The sequence below is a fragment of the Neodiprion pinetum genome, chromosome 2, assembly GCF_021155775.2.
Source record: "Neodiprion pinetum isolate iyNeoPine1 chromosome 2, iyNeoPine1.2, whole genome shotgun sequence".
NCBI lineage: Eukaryota > Metazoa > Arthropoda > Insecta > Hymenoptera > Diprionidae > Neodiprion > Neodiprion pinetum.
This window is the reverse complement of record NC_060233.1, coordinates 37,357,675-37,374,278: the sequence shown is the minus strand read 5'-3', so window position 1 is coordinate 37,374,278 and position 16,604 is coordinate 37,357,675. Positions and strand designations below refer to the sequence as shown.

Genomic DNA, 16,604 nt, shown 5'->3' with positions numbered 1-16,604 from the left:
TTAATTTCGTCCCAAAATGAAAAGAAGAAAGTCAACGGAGTTGTCCAAATCTAAATTCAAGTTTAAATTTAGCGCACTGTACGCGTTCGCGATTTGAGAATTGTTATGTTTTTTTTTTTTTTTTTTTAAATACGTTTTGTGCAACGTTTACTGAACGTTGAAACATTGTAATTGCTTACCCCGAATTGCGAATAATTGTAATCTGTCGCCAAGGTGACAATTACTAAACGTTTCGCGGATTTCTAGTAACACTGAGAATCAGAGAGCGTTGCTGGTGTTAAAAGGAGCTTGTTGAATGTTGATCAGGAGAGAAGCTCGGAACGCTGTATTGTATTATTCATATATAATGCGGTACGGAAAATCGGGAATCGGGTGAATGAGTGAAGATCACACCTCCCCGCGTCATAACAACGTTTGGTCATCGCAAAATACGAAGTGTTGATGCCTCGCTCGGAAACTTGACCCTCGAAAGCTCTCAATTAATCTCGAATCACCGATTGTCCCGGTGTAAACGGTTCGTCAACTCTGTTTCTGCGGTGTTGACTTGTTTTCCGTTCCATTTTTCTCTCGTTTCATTATCTCGGGTGTATAAAATGTGTTTCCCACCGAGAGAAAGAGAAATCATATATTTATATCGAGAGGCAAATATTTGCCCGAGGGTTTGATTTAGGCTGAGATTTTAGTCAACGCCCCAGAATAGGGAGAAAAAAATGAGTCGGGTTTAAAGATGAATGGGGCGCAGTTCGTTTGAATCCAAAGTTAGGAAAAGCGAAAACAAAGAAAGGTTGAAAAATCTACAGCATCATTTTTTTTTTTTTCTGGTGCCAGCGACAGTGACTGTTTAAATATTATCATGTGTGGTATCTCAGAACTCTGGTATTTTTTATTCGACTTTCATGTTTTTAGGTTCGTTTGGTTGACCACAAAGATTTTCACACGGATGATCTGAAAGAAAAATTCACTGACAGTTATAGTCAGTATTGTTCCAAATATATTTGTGCAAGTGCGGTAAAACAGACGTTCGGTAACAATTCCATTTGTTTGTTGTAACGGTATTACGATAATGTTATAAAAATTCGTCAATGCCTTCTTGCGGACACTTTGTATAAGGGGTCCAGTCCAGTAATCACTTTTAGCGTTCCAATTACAAATCGTTGGTTTGCTAGCCTGTGTCATCCGAATTTGACCAGCTTCATTTCCATTACATGGTACAACGACGTTGTTTCATCCGTGTTGACTTTTTAAACGGCCGTGCATCCCCTTGCCTAATTTTATATTCATAAAGCGGAGCCCTGCAGTTTCGTCGGGACGTGATCCTGCAGCTTGAGTAACACCGAACGTGATCTTCTCCTCTTCTTATCTCGTTTTCAAGGTATGTGTGATGCTGGCGACGTGGTGGCGTCGCCAATCCCAAGTCTGGCCCTGGTCCTGGAGGTGGATGCTGGGACAAGAAGATCAACCACGAAACAACTCGCGTCGAAGAACCTCGTGACCCATGTGGACCTACATGATGGCCGCTGCGAGCGCTGACCCCTTGGCAGCACACACGAGACGCCTCGCAGCCTCTCACAGACCCCATCGTGAACCCCCGAGTCAAACCACCCTCAGCAATCATGTGCCTCCCAGCGAATCGTGCAGCCAAACGACGCAGGTAAAACTACACCTTAGAAACGCCACGTTATTCCTAGAAGGGTAGTTCAACTCCACGGTGTCGAGTGATCCTGGAAAGCATCCTCGAATTTTGCTTCTCCTTCAAATGTCCTGAAAGATATCCTTGAACTTTAAATGCGTCCTGGAAACACTCTATTTTTAACGTCCTTGCGTTTGTTAACGATCTTTTTACTAGACACCATGAACTGCGAACCTTGACAAAAACGCGTAAATGAGGAAAAAATCCATACATTCGTTCGTTTGTGTCGATGATTTTCGTACGATCTCCCGGCTGGAAAGCGAAATGTTAATCACGGTCAATCAAGTCAGCCGCAGCTGCATGGGAAATAAATTTCCATCCAAGGACAGAGTCGAGATACCTACCACGGTGCATGCCTGCACTATCAACTGATTAGATTCCGAGAGCTCGGAGGAACGTATACCTATGTACACATATATATATATATATATATATATATTATATATTTATTTTTTTTTTCACAATAGAAAACTCGTTTCTGAGTCACGTTCCATCTCTCCTTCCTCCAGCTTTCATTTCCCCTCACCCATACCGCCTGGAAGAGTAAACAGAGAATATCATGGCGTATTGTTTCAGGGAAAAAGAAAATAATATCATTCTTGTATCGAATTACATCGCCGATTTGAAAGGTCCGTTGAGAAAACGCGAGGAACGTTATTATTCCTTGGTGATTCGGTGCCTCAATAAGAGCTTGACGATGCGGGGATAAGGCGACGAGATGATTATTTAAATATATACCTGCTATCAAGTCAGGTTACGTTGAATATAATTATCGCTTTGTCAATTAACGCGGAGGTAGAATTGGATTATGTGTCCGTTAGATGTGTGTAACGATTCTCATCGGCATTGAGGCTGTTGGGCTTTCAGCTTGATTAAAACTTCCGAAGGGGATAAATTCTCCGCTCAATCCAAAGCCGCGTGCTTGTCTTAATATCCCCGCGCGTTGCTTTGTACGGAGTATTCCATGCGAAATTGCCTAATTTTAACGCACAACATTTCTAATCTTGTTGAAACTTTTGTACGGGTGACAGCTGTAGTGCGTCTCTGAAACTGCCAATTTGATTTAAATATGATTTTTTTTTTTACAAAATCACTTTTGACCTACAAATATTCAAGTCTTGTCAAATTTTCGAAACTTTCAGAATTCTAAGAAATTTCATTTTCCTTCACATTTTTTTGCTCTCCATTTTTTTTTCTTTGAGGGAGAGAGTCCTGAAAATTTCAGGCTAAAACAAATCAATGTCCGACGGTTTTTAAACATCGAGAAAATTCTGAAACATTTTCAACTCTACAAGCGGCGCGGCAAAATTATGTAAATGAAATAAAAATTTTATAGTCTGATGAAAATGGAAAAAAAATCCACATTCTATGCAATTTTGACTTGCTCTCCATAGAGTACAAGAATGCTTGTGAATTATTTTGAAATACTGAATACATTAAACAATGATTTCTGTCAATCAAAGCGTCGTCAAATGAATAGACAAAAAATATCGTTCCCTCATGGAACCAATGAGAAAATGATCGATAAAAAATCAACTCTTCTATAACTGGTTACGAGTTTAAAAATGTGATTTGAGGCGGGTTTGAATATCTGTAACTCGAAATCACGTTGGTCTCAGAGATACAATTCCATCGCTTAAAAATGTTTTTAAAAAATTGAATTTGTCCAGCGCTAACATTGATCGATTTGACATAGAATACCCCGTACGTACATGTACTGCAATTGCGTTGACTGTTGAGAGTAGGGGTCGAGCAGGGTAAAAAGTTTTCTAACTTTTCCGTGCGACAGTTAGGTAACAAATACTTATACGAAAACCGCCGTGGTGTGTGTCAAAGTTGGTCGAAATACTTTTGAGTGAAATATTGGCTTCGTCTTGTAAATTTTCATCCTTTATCTTCATTCCAGTTGGACATTCCCAGGCAAGATGGCGGGATCGCCCGACTCTCTGGCACGGAACGATGCCCGGATACTGAATCATCGGAAGTCATTCGCATCTTTGACCCATCTCGCACCGATCAGGCTAGTCCAATGTTTCCAGATTCGCGCTTTGTTATGTTATTCGCGCTATATATATGTCACTCGTTGAAAAAGCACCTGAATTATGGCACACGACCCGTCACTTACCAATTAACAAGCAATAAAAAAAAAAAAACATTAGTCTGAACAAATTCCAAATCTATAAATATTTCAGACAAATTTATTTCATTTATTGCATGCAATCATTGGTTTTCTGATTTGTACTCCGTGTGTGTAGTGAAAAATCTTGTTTCACGGATAATTTTCCTGCTGTATTATAATTATATCGCAGAAAATTATCGGAATTATCGAAGAATTTTCCAGGGAAAATTTCCTCCAGGGAATTACTAATTATAAGACAGATGAACGAACAAATTTAATTAAATAAGTTTCGCCTTCTGTCTTTTACTATAATTTTTTTTTTAATTTACTATAAAATTGGGACGTAGGAAATTGTTTTTTTTTTTTTTTCTCGTCGTTTTTTTCTACAATTTCCGACGTGTTCGCTCGGTGAAAAAGTGCGAAAATTGCGGTACTAAAAGCACGAGCCCCGTACGTGTTCGGTTAATAATTGGGCCGATGGGGAATGGCCTCTTGACCGATCGGCCGCTCGATCAATCAGTCCGGCCATCCAGAGCGACGGCCAAAACCAACGGAGCTTGGCGAAGAAGCGTTCAGGCGAAAGCGATAAGCTCCGTCTGAAACTCGGCGAGGCATTCAACGACGACGTCGTGTCGTCCTCAAACGACGTTGCCTTTCTTTTACCTTCATCATTTTTCCGTTCTCTTCCATGCCGCGAATACGCGGAGATTATTACTCCGTACCTTGATGAGAACCGCGGGCTATCAACAAACGCGCTTCGTCGTCTTTCTTTCACGCTAATGCGGATCAGATTAACTCAAATTATAAGAGTGGAGAAGAACTCCTGCTTACGGGAAAAGAATTTCTATAAGATGGTGTAGAGAGAGAGAGAGAGAGAGAGAGTGAGAAAGGGGGGGGGGGGGGGGGGGGGGAATCGATGGAACGAACGGAAGATGGCAGAGGGATAGATAGATAGATAAGATTTATTACGCCTAAGGCAATGCTGGACGAGAATTAGTTACACAAATGAAGCAGTAACAAGAAATAAAAAGTGGTGAAACCAAATATGTAGAAGTATAAAGGTATGAAGAAAAATAGAATGTTAATACAGTGGAGGGTTAGAAGTACGCGTGGGATAAAGTGAAACTAAAATGTAATAAAAAATAAAAATAAAAACCGAACAAATAAGTAACAGAGAGAAAGAAAGATGGGGAGAACAAGAGAGAGAGAGAGAGAAATATTCAATGGAATTTCCACATTTTCGCATTGTTATGTATTTTCGCCGCGTAGCGCGACGCTTCGCGGGCGTACTTTTAACGAAGGTAATTTCCGCGATAAGACTACCGCGAAGGTTAAGGGTCAGAGCTGAATGAGTGAATAGGACCGGGTTTAAGTTTCGGATGTTTAACCATGAGAAGGGGGCACCGATGTGCCGAATTCGAAAAGAACTTCCCAAGCTAACTCTGCGGAATTTTCAATGCAGGCTATATACATATTATTTAATCGAATATTTGCATAAAATCTGCTTTCATTTCCATTATATGTATATATATATATATATATATGTATACATACATTATACATATACGTAGCAAAAGTGAGAAATCGGACTATTGTTTAAAGGTACAGAATACACGCGTCTTGTTTTATAGTTCAGTGTTGCACGTGAACGTGTAAGTTTGTTTTTTTCCTAGCATCGCTTTTGAGAATTAATCGACGATACGTTAACTAAGGATAGAAATTTCCGGCTGTATTCCAGGAGGTCGGTGCTATGGAGGATACCTGCGACAGCATCCGGAATTCAGAGAAGCTGCATCGCCGCCTTCATCGTCTTACCAATCGTCTTCAGGTAATTGCGCACCGCATCCAATGGTTTTCAACCATTACCCGCGAGTTTCCTTACCGATTGGTCGGTTCCTCTCAATTGGGGTTATTACCCTAAAATTAACCGCAGGCAACGGCAGCGGGGTGAGGGGTGTCGAATTTCATTCCCGATCATAAACTACGATCATCGCAATTTCCGGGAGAGAGCGACCAGCGGATGCCCTGCGCCTGCACGGTTATAAATCGATTAACACGAGGCGAAATTCTCCCTCTCCCACCCCCTGAAAAAAAATCCGGAAACCGTGTTTAGGCAAAAAGAAATTACCTATATATAATATGTATAATATGACTCAAATATGAACGTGGCTCATCAGAAAATTTACATGGTGAATAAATTGAAAACTTCGATCCCGAACAAATGATCTATGTAAATTACATGTTAGTTAAGAATTTACGTTTTAACAATCTGTTACTAAAAAAATAATAAAACAATATTTTGTAACCAGCTGCACGTCGTGTTTGAATGATATATTTCTCTAAAAAATGTCTCATTCAAATATCGAAGATATAATTAAAAGCCGTAATACCTTTTACGTCTCGGAACATTCGATTTTGATTTCCTGCCTCAAAGGGAGTCAGGTGAGGAGGTTTCGAATTTCGGACAGAGTAAGGTGGTGGTAATGAATTTGTCTTCTGGTTTTCAGAGGATGTGGAAATGCCGGCCGAGAAAACGAAAAAAAGACCGGGAACCGGACGGTTTCCTAGCGAAGTTTCAGGGCAGCGGTGCCTCGGCATCGCCCGAACACAGCGCCACGTGCTGTTGGGGACATCGTCTCGCCATTGACCCAACCCTCCCGTTTCACTACAGAGTGAGTACCGGCCCATTATTTTCTTTAGCTCTTTGTCGCTTCCCATTACTTTCTCTTCTCTCATCTCCCCAGCCTTCTGCCACCCCGCATTGACGACCTTCGTTATTCTCACTCTCGTTATCATCGTTCACCCGCACTCTTCATTCTCCTACACTTTTCCCACATTTGTTTATAATTTTTCAAGCATGTTGTTACAGTTTGAGCACGCACCGGCGTAAAAATGATCACCGCGATTTGTGGTTGAGATCGAAAAAATACTCCTCATTTAACGTAGTGCGATATGCTAGCCCGCCACGTGCGTTACGAATTGCGTCTGTCACCGACAACGGGGGAGCAAAAATATTGGACGGATACTGTACGTCAGCCGATCAGAGCCTATGGATCATCGGTGATTGACCCTTGTAAGACACGCGAGTCTCTATGCGTATAACTCGGCCAGAGTTTCGGTTGGGGAGGAGGAAGGATAATGGCTCGCATCGAAAATCCAAGAACGAGGCGACGTTCGTCCTGGATCGCGATGCCGTCACAGGACATTCGTTCGTTCGTTCGTTCATTCATTCGGGTTTTCACTTTTCGCGAGACACCTTTTCGGAGAAATTTTGGGAATGAGATGCAATTCGCTTAAATCATCCCAAGGCCGTTTACAAGAGACTCTGTACGACGTGTCTGCGTTGCGATGACGTGGATAGAGGTGATGAAGAAATTCCTCGGAAAAGAGAGAATGTGTTTATTAATCCCTGAAGAATAGCTGCGGGTATATATATGGCGGTTCTGAAAGCGCCCGTTTTAATTATGGACGCTTGAGTTTCAAAATTTCAAATACATCAAGCGCCGGGGATGAATTTTCCTTTGTTATACAACGCGCATTGAAATTAGTCCGTTCTCTTTGACGATGCAGTTAAATTTGTTGATTCATGGTTTTACCTGAATCTAGAAGAATCTAGAACTTAATACAGTACAAACAAAGCCGGCATTTTGGAATGAAAATTGCGCGTGTAATCCCGAGGCTCGTTCGGAAATAATGAGCTTGCAAAACTCACTTTTTCTCAAAGCTTTGAAAAACCATATCCGGGTTCAAAACGAACACCGTATGATACTTGTCCAATCTACGAGTGATAATTAATCCGGTCCCCAACAGATTATCTCAGAATTGAAAAACCAGATCGTTCCAATTGACCGACTGTTACACATGTATATATAAAGGAAAAAATGAGTAAAAAAGAGCCGAATCAACGTTCTTTGTCTTTGTTCGCCTTTGATTTACCGACGGTTATGTATTTGACCTTTCGATTCGAAATAACGACGGTCATTTTGAGCGCGTGATATTCGAACTTGCGTAACGTCGCTGAGTCCTTTTTCAGTGAATCGTGGATTTTATTCCACAGGCGCTACACTGCGGTGTACTCGGCAAGAGGATGAAACGTGAGGTTGTAATGAGGGGGCAAATGAATCGAAGAACCCTGAAATCAGAAGTCGATTCCCCGGCGTCGTCACCGCGCTCTATATCCGTTGAACCCGCGTTTAGGAACCTCGTTGCCCGCGCCCACGTTTCTTCGAATTTCCACCCACGTATCTACGATAATCCATCGCCTTAATTCAAGTTCTGGAATCTCCTGCCTCCCAGTTGTATACATACGATATTCTCCTTGGGCTCGATCCCGAGCCGGATACTCCCACTTCACATTTCCTTGCACGAACGTCTTGACGGGTTTTAAACTATTTATCGAGACGTCTTGATCCGGAAATTATCGCTACGTCATCGTTGACATCAAACAAATCTGCGTGGTTGATAATAACGAGATAATTGATTTTTAACGGAGGGCGCTTCGAATGAAATTGTGGTACGTATTAAATTATGTGACGCGAGGTACTTTGAATTAAATTGCGGAGAACTCTTCTCGTTTCTTATTTAGGTATTCTTTTCAATATTGTCGTATCAGATAAGATTGCACGAATCGATTTGCCTTCATTTTCCTACAGAAAAATTCACGCTCTCCAATTAGAGAAGAATCGAGATTCTTGACTATTGATTCATCCGCTGAAGCTTTCTTTACAAGATTTGAACCGTTGCCAATCAATCAGAACGCCAAGTATCTCAATTAACTTCTGGTAAAAATAACGCACGGAGCTTACATTGGCGCGCATCGTATCCAGTTTCAATTTGACGATTCGTTAAAGTTTTATACTTGTGATTAATTCAACGAAAATTGATATACATCTTCTCCCGTAGAGGCTCCTAAGAACTCATACATACAATAATCTTTTGCCATTATACGGTGAGGTGTTTTTGGTACATTTAGTGAAGCAAGAAAGGCTTCAGGTTGGAATACCTGAATTTTGGTTTAACGTTTGAATTTGATTTATTTACGAGGCAAGATAACGCGATCCAGTCTCCTCTTTAGATCTGAAGGGGTGCAAAGTCTATTCCTAACTTCGCGTAAATTTACTTTGAATATCGTAAGTAGATCTTATTAAGGGCGAGAGTAATTTCAGTGGTGTGAAGTATAGTCCATACCTGTAAGATATAGATACTGCAGTGAACTCGATGTAATTTGGATCGAATAAATTTTTCACCTTTACAAACTTTTCGCATTTCTGAAATTGTAAATCTCGAGATGAGTGAGAATTACACTAAGTTCCCGGAAAACAATCCTATCTAGATTACAAAAAACGTATTTTTTTTTTCCTCGCGGAAAACAACCGCGTGGATAATTTGAACGAGCATTTCACTCGAGGTTTCACAAGGATCCAGAAACCGACGATGAATGATGACCGATGACAGATGGCTCGAGTCGAGCTACCCGGTGGTACTCTCGGAGTTTTTGCAACACTTTGTTGAACGGTTCCGGCATTCAGCTTGCACCTTTATAAATTGAAGCCCGAGCTCGAAAGCGTGGCTCGTGTACTTGGATCCGTTGATATTGAGCTCTCTCGATCTCCCAGCGGTAAACAAACTTCAATATCATCTTATTGCTGCTTTGGGCTAAAAATCGGTTTGACGGCTCTCGGGTCGGAACGTGGACGTGGCACCAAATCCGTCCCATAAGTCAGGAAGAACCCCTCTGGGCATTGCTAAAGGATTTTCGATTTTCGCCCCTCGTAGAAGCTTCTTTTGTAGGTTACTGAGATTATCGATTATGTGGCTGACTGCGGGAGCTGTGTGGGAGCGAAATTCTCGAAAGTTGTCAAGTTACGAGGGACGGGATTTTCGCGAATTGGACCAGCACCGCTTTGCGAGGAATAACGAGAGGATATCGCAAGGAAATTCTACGATCAACTGGCTATTCGTTAATTTTTGCTTCTCGTCAGCTGTACGCACGCACTTGACGGGTGCCTAATTCCTCTGCCCCCGCAAAGTGATTGATTACAGCTGGTCGGGTAAATGAGTAAACAAATAGCCATGGTCGGAGGGAAAAGGTTTTCAGATAAATATTAACACCGGCTTTCCCTATTCACGTCAATTTTGCACCACCTCCAGAATAGGTACATTGAAAATCAACCGCGAACCGGAGCTTCGCTGCTCCTGTAGCGGCGTACAGCTGCTGGATTCGATTCTCGATCAATATACAGGCATGAGTTTGATCGACGGTAAGGAACAATGAAAAATAAAAAATTCGGAACATCAGTCTCGATAAAAAATTGGACCGCGTTGTTGGTATTTTTTCATCTGTGTAATATCTGAATCGTGCGAACTGTGTAAGGGATGAATGCAACAGCTGTTGGATATCCGAGAGAAAAAAAATGTTCATTTGGCACATTCGTTCCGTTAAACCCTAAAACTCGAGGAGAAATAAAAACTTATTTATATGCGTTCACGCTGATGAGATAATTTTTGATCACTGAAAGTTGTGACTTTTCATCGGTATAATACGAAAACATTTATTTGATATGAAAATGTATGATCGGGAATATGTTCGACTCTATGGCTTTTCGTGACAATTTTCAGTGACAAATTACCCTCGGAGAATTCACTGCCCTCTTGTACAATTGTACAATCCTCCGAGGAGAAGCCCAAGCCTCTCTCACAGAATGATGGAACAATATCGATTGGTTATTACAGTGGCTGCTGGTCGTTTCGCTTGCGGTACTTTACAATCTGGTGTTCGTCGTTGGTCGCGCTGTTTTCTGGGAGTTGAACAACGCCGTCCCCGGAGTTTGGTACCTCCTAGACTACGTCTGCGATGCCATTTACCTTCTGGATATTATCGTTCACGCTCACGAAGGTAATTATCTAATTAATGTCACTGCGATTCTAAGCCCTGGCCTCGAGGCTCGTTAATTTCTGCCTTACAGTTGACTGCGTGTTTAGCTCGACTTAAAATATATACGTATATGTATATCATATCAACGTGTACGTATAAATTTTCCACCACTCTATACACCCATGCTTTTGCCTTGTTATATGATCGCACGGATTTGTCATGCCCCTATTTTCATTACACGAGTGTCCTGTTCAGATAAAATTTAAGGACTGCGGTGGCGGCGTGGGTCGCCATTTACAATAATACCGTTCAATTAAAATTCAAGGGCTCCGCGGAGAGTATTGAAAATTAACAATCAGTGCAGAAGCTCGACACCCCGCACAATCGGCACGAAATATGGTCTCGATTCCTGAGGATAAATCGATGCCTTTCATCTCCCATTGCCATGTCCTTTCTCGCGAATCTACGTACTTTAATTATTTTACTCTCCCTCACTGTCTCCGTCGGTACACAATACATGTGTACCATATACTTTACTTTTTACATTCACTTGTCTTTGGTTCGTTCAGGACTCGTCGAAAATACTCGCCTTATAACCATGAGGAAGAATTGAATAGCAATAAAAATGTAGTTTGCAAAATTACATTAATAATTCTTCGTCATCGTCTAAATTGAATTTGATTTTACATTTACTGTTCGATTTGTTCTTAGATATGAACGGGTTGAGATGTAATGTAGTCATTAACTCGAGCGTCAGATTCGGGACGCGAAAATTTTCAGGTGAAAAGAAGAAGAAGAGAAAGAAAATTGGAAAATTTTATTTGCCTTTTATTTGGTATAAGGAAAATTTTTGCATGAAAGGACCCCCTCACTCGCTTAATAACCTCGTTTGTTTTCAAGCCCAAATTTTACTACCCAAACCGAATTCACAGGCACGGAAGTGTTCACGGCTCTTTCACGAATCGCTTGTAAATTTCTTCTGCCTAAGAAGAAAAATCTATCAACTGGAACCTATCGTTATATCCGTAGTCGTCGGAGTCCTCCTGCGATCGAAGAAGATTTTGTAGGTATGAATTGCAGAATCAAGAAGACGCGACGTCACGTGACGGTGAAAGTGAAGTGGCTGAAATTGCGGGGCTTGTAGCAATTGTCCTTCTGCGGCGTGAAAATAAATTACCGGGAAAATTGGGTAACTCGGAGGTAATTTAGAGATGAACTAAGCGAGCGTCGGGTAGGTCTGTGCGAAGAAGAAAGGGCAGTTAAAAAGTTGTAAGAAAAAATACGTCTGTCTTTAAAAAACTGGTGAAAATTTTCGCTCCAAATTTGTCTGTTATAAAATCATTCTTGCGCGTTGAATCTGATATTTTATAAATCGGAACAAGGAATTTCGTACGTCAAAATTCGCAAAGAAAAAAGAAAACGGGCTTAAACTTTTACAGAGTATTTTAAACAAGTTTGATGAAAAAATAACGTGTTATATTGTAGCGAGAGCGAATAAAAATATATTCGAATAACTTCGAAAATTCTCGGCATGGTTGTTCAGTAGTAAATTACAGCAGCCAAAATGAGGCGTTTTTACATAAAGCCAAAGCAAGCATTTGCTCAAAAAGTCGAAAGTTTCGGTTCACCAACGGAGGTCGCAGTGGTTGAGACGGAAATTGCGTTTCAGAAATTTTTTTGTCACATACCAGAGGCCGGAAGAGACTTTCTTTTTCCACGTACGAATGCGGGTATCTCGACTTCTTGGAAAAAGAGATTCCCCATTTCTCTTAATTTTTATATATTCTGAAATTCGAGAAGAGAGAAAAACCCCGTTTCATATTATACATTCGGGGAAAGGAGATATGCCCGAAGTTTCAGTGGTCGATTTGAAGGTGTTATTTTTTGCCGATTAAAACACAACTTCCGCCAACCCGCCTCGAAGTAAGCCTAAACACTCTCGATTCTCAACGAGTTCAACCTAACTTTCAAGGAGACTCAAGGTCTGCGCTGTCCTTCTCCATCCCATTATCGCGGAAGTCTGGGTCAGCCACGTGGATTAGGTTGAGCCAATGGGACCAAGAACGATCTACACTAGAAAGCAAAAGGGCTGCCGGTCCCGAGAGTTTCGGTAAATCCGTACCGTTACAACAGTTACAGCACAGGAAAAGTTATCAAACATCTGAGAAAATCAGGCTCTGTTTAAAATATGTAGTCTTGCATATTGCGATCGAGAGTATCTTCGGAAAAAATGCAATGGTCCCTGATGCCGCGACGAAACGGGACTTGCCTATAATCGCAATTGATCGCGTGTTCGAGTAGGAGCGAGACACCGAGGTCAGTCTGGACGGACGACAAAACGTTGCATGCAAGAACAATTACCGACCAATTTTCCCCCGGGTGTCATGAAAGGCTCTGCGTTTACCCTAATTGTATTGTTTCTTAATTACTTCGACGATCGCTAATGCGCAGAGTATACTGTACAACGTTTTCTCCTGTGTAGTGATCAATAAGTAACAAAGTTGAGTACATGCAGACGTGAAGTAGCGAGCTGGCGGAATTACGTCTTGAGCTCAAGGGAGTTGGTAGGTAATTTGACTTGCACACACACACGCACGCACACACGTACACGCGCTGAGACTCTCCGAAGATCGATCAACGCTATCAATTTTCTCGACGCGTTCTTAACGCGGTTTACCGTATATTCGCCATGACAATCGACCAAGTTACAGCGACTGCCCTTCGCAACGGCAACAGCAACAGCGGTCTGCAAATGTCGCGAATTCAAACAGCGTTTAATCCGTCAATCTAATAGATTCTCCTCCACCTCGACGTCGTCCCAGGGCGAGGCTCTGAGGGCGCGATGAAAGGGGCGACCGGTGGTGTAATTGCTATTCTCACTATCGTCTTGGCTAATTGCTTTTGAGCAAACAATTATTCATAATAGATAATGAAACGCAGCCGAGTCCCGGAGCCGGGTTGTTCCGTTTTTTTCCACCAATGACAGACGTTTCTATCCCCGTTATTACTGTATTTTCCTTTATTGGATCTTTGACCCGACCCGACGTCCCGGAGGGTTCGTGTTCACCGGGCAACACGTGTGTCCTTAAACTAACGAAATATTGCACGGGATGACGGAGACGGACAAGAAAAGGTTAGACAGGCGGCTGGCGCCCGGTTTTAAGGTAGCCGGGAACTCATTTTTCCTCCCCCTCATTCGTAGCTGGAAATTCTTCAGGAAATATGCATGTAACATGGGCGGAAGAGAACAGTTGGGGTCTTCGACGCGTCCCTCGGGAACTGCGAAACTTAAATCGGCTCGATTCTCGGCAGAGTGGCTTCGCTTTCGGAGACGAAGGGTAAAAAAGATGGAATGAAATGAAATTCTATTTTGAATGCTGCTCCTGGGATTGCTCGGTGAGCCGATCGATTTGTCTGATTTGGAATATTTTTCATTCGAAACGCTTTTTTTCCACTTTTTTTTTTTTTTTTTTTAAGCTCTTTCCGTCACTCGTCGGGGTGTGGCAAATGTTCGGTATTCGCATTATTTGCACAACGACGAATGGCCGACGAAATCGTCTGCAGTTATTGGGTCAAAGTTCTTGCGGAACCAATATCCGAAATTGTATTTCGAAGAAGCCCGACTTTTCACACACATACATATAAATTATAACACACACCAAAGGCACTTACAGGAAAGAGATTAATGTCAAAGGCGAAAAGAAACTTGGACAAGCGTCGAAAGTTCGGCTTTTTGTCATAATCACGATTTCAAAATTTCTGCACAATTTTGTAACCTTAAACAGTCAATCAACCAGTTAAGCAACCCTCGCGCATACCGGATATCATTTCCGCAGGTTGGGTTACCTGCAACTGATAGAATTCCAGAGACGCTGAACGAGGTGGAAACCTGTTAGCTCCGAATCCATACCGCCTCTTGGCTGGATTACAGTTGGTATCTCGTTTGTTTGCGGAACTCCAATCCATCAATATGTATGATAGCTGGATGACCACTCGAGGCATCAAGGAGAGTGACCGCGAGTACGGCTTAAGCCTGCACGTAAGGGTCTTAATTGGGGTTCAGAACCGTGCGAGATGGATACGTGCAGCGATCCATATCCAACTGAGGAAAGGAATCTCGAGAGGCTTTACGACTGGGGGCAGAAGCGGGAGACTTGCGAGCTCTGGTGTGATAATTTTTATTTCTTTCAGGGTACCTGGAGCAGGGATTGATGGTAAGGGATGCGAAACGGCTCAGACAGCATTACTTCAAGACTGCTAGATGGCGGCTGGATTTCCTCGCTATTTTTCCCACGGATCTCGCCTACTTTTGGTGGAGTCCAAGCTCCTGCCAAGTGCAGGTAACCATTTGCCAGAGTATATCCTTTTCTGCCCTCTCGTGTTATCGGCATTAGAAACTCCTCGTAACGTCCTTAATGCCGATGGTCCCGGGACATTGACGAAGCTGCAAAGAGAAAATCGGGGAATTCTACGAACGCTGGGTAGCCATCGATATATTATTTCAAAGGAGCATTATTATATTTCGGGTCGCGAAACCCTCGAGGCAATAACACTGCCGCAGTCACCCGATAACGTGGAGGGTGGATCTCTGCTTCTGACACGACTCTAGCACAAAAAGCTTGATTTTATCGAGACATCTGGCAGTTGTCTCGATTCGACCGACTACGCGGCCAGGTGCCTTGAGATCAGAATCGTGGGATATGCTGCTGCAATAGAAAATCGTACAAGAAGATCGATAAGAGGGTTAGGCACCGGGTGGATGGGCACACTTACGTCGATGGTTGTAGGTCATGTTGCTCGAACATCAATTGTCACTGGGTCGAGTAACATTGGCTCCTAAACTTAATTAAATCACGACGCTGCTTCGTCTTGTTCACCCGGAGCTGAGTCAAATACCGGCTCTGATAAATGCAGAGTTTTCCGATAAGCGGATGAACAGCAGCAAACCGTTTATATCACGGCGAGCCACGAATATCCTTCAGACGTCAAGACAAGCTTTTTGTCCGGGAATCTAATTTGTCGTTGTTAAAGTACCATTTCTCCCTTCTCTCGCTTCTCTCGTTCAGCTTCGCAGGGAACGCACCCATAAATCAAGGGTCGCACTTTTTACAGAACTGTGCAGCCTGAGATTGTTACCGCGAAAGAAGAAGGAAATTGGGGAGAAAAGGCGTTGCCGTGTTGAAATACCGCGATGGAAAGTTGACGCGTTCAAGTATATTTGTTTGAAAAGTTACTCGGGGAATTGAGACCGAAATCGGGGCAAGTTCATCCGCTGAACGCGTGTTCAAATCTCCATCGAGTCAAGGCATCGTATCAATGTGTTTCAGGTACCGTGTCCCGTGATCGTAAGGACCAATCGATTACTGAAGTTGTCCCGAATGTGGCAATACTTCGAAAAGACTGAAACCCGAACCGGATACCCGAATGCCTTTAGGATATGCAAGGTAGGTGCGGCTACGCGGATAAATCGAGGACGGAGAGGAGCCGAGGATGAAGAATCGATGTCGGAGGGTGTGAACGGGTTCTGGTTCCCTTGTTACAGGTGGTTCTCGCCATCCTAGTCCTCATCCACTGGAATGCATGTCTGTACTTTGCGATCAGCTACGTGGTGGGATTTGGCTCCGACAATTGGGTTTACAACCTGAATGGAGCCAGGAACGCCTCTCTCGCCCGACAATATATCTACAGCTTCTACTGGAGCACACTTACCCTGACAACAATTGGTGAGTACTCGAGAGTCTGGCTGTATTCCAACGACTAGTTCTTACGGTATCTGCAGAAGCCGCGCGTAGAATCTTTATCTAGCCTTTAACCCCCGTTTAAGTGCCTTACAATCCTTACCAATGCTCCGAGCGACTCTTGTGCGTGTACGTAACTTTGAAACTCGGGATACCTAACGCACTCGTCTAATTCTAACCGTA

At 42.6% G+C, this 16,604-nt stretch overlaps 1 protein-coding gene across 4 annotated transcripts in view; it reads left to right on the top strand.

The window, feature by feature from the left end:
- The window catches only part of LOC124211211 (Cyclic nucleotide-gated ion channel subunit A), a 61,684-nt gene that overhangs the window by 31,818 nt on the left and 13,262 nt on the right, over positions 1-16,604 (top strand). For 3 of the 4 annotated variants that reach the window (XM_069133573.1, XM_069133572.1, XM_046610037.2), the window contains 8 exons: positions 1,373-1,651; positions 3,597-3,710; positions 5,548-5,637; positions 6,317-6,481; positions 10,542-10,704; positions 14,875-15,023; positions 16,011-16,127; positions 16,226-16,406. In XM_069133573.1, coding sequence (XP_068989674.1) covers positions 1,496-1,651; positions 3,597-3,710; positions 5,548-5,637; positions 6,317-6,481; positions 10,542-10,704; positions 14,875-15,023; positions 16,011-16,127; positions 16,226-16,406 — 1,135 coding nt within the window. In that variant the 5' untranslated portion in view covers positions 1,373-1,495. The remainder of the gene's footprint in view (positions 1-1,372; positions 1,652-3,596; positions 3,711-5,547; positions 5,638-6,316; positions 6,482-10,541; positions 10,705-14,874; positions 15,024-16,010; positions 16,128-16,225; positions 16,407-16,604) is intronic. The other variant, XM_069133574.1, reaches the window with a different exon arrangement.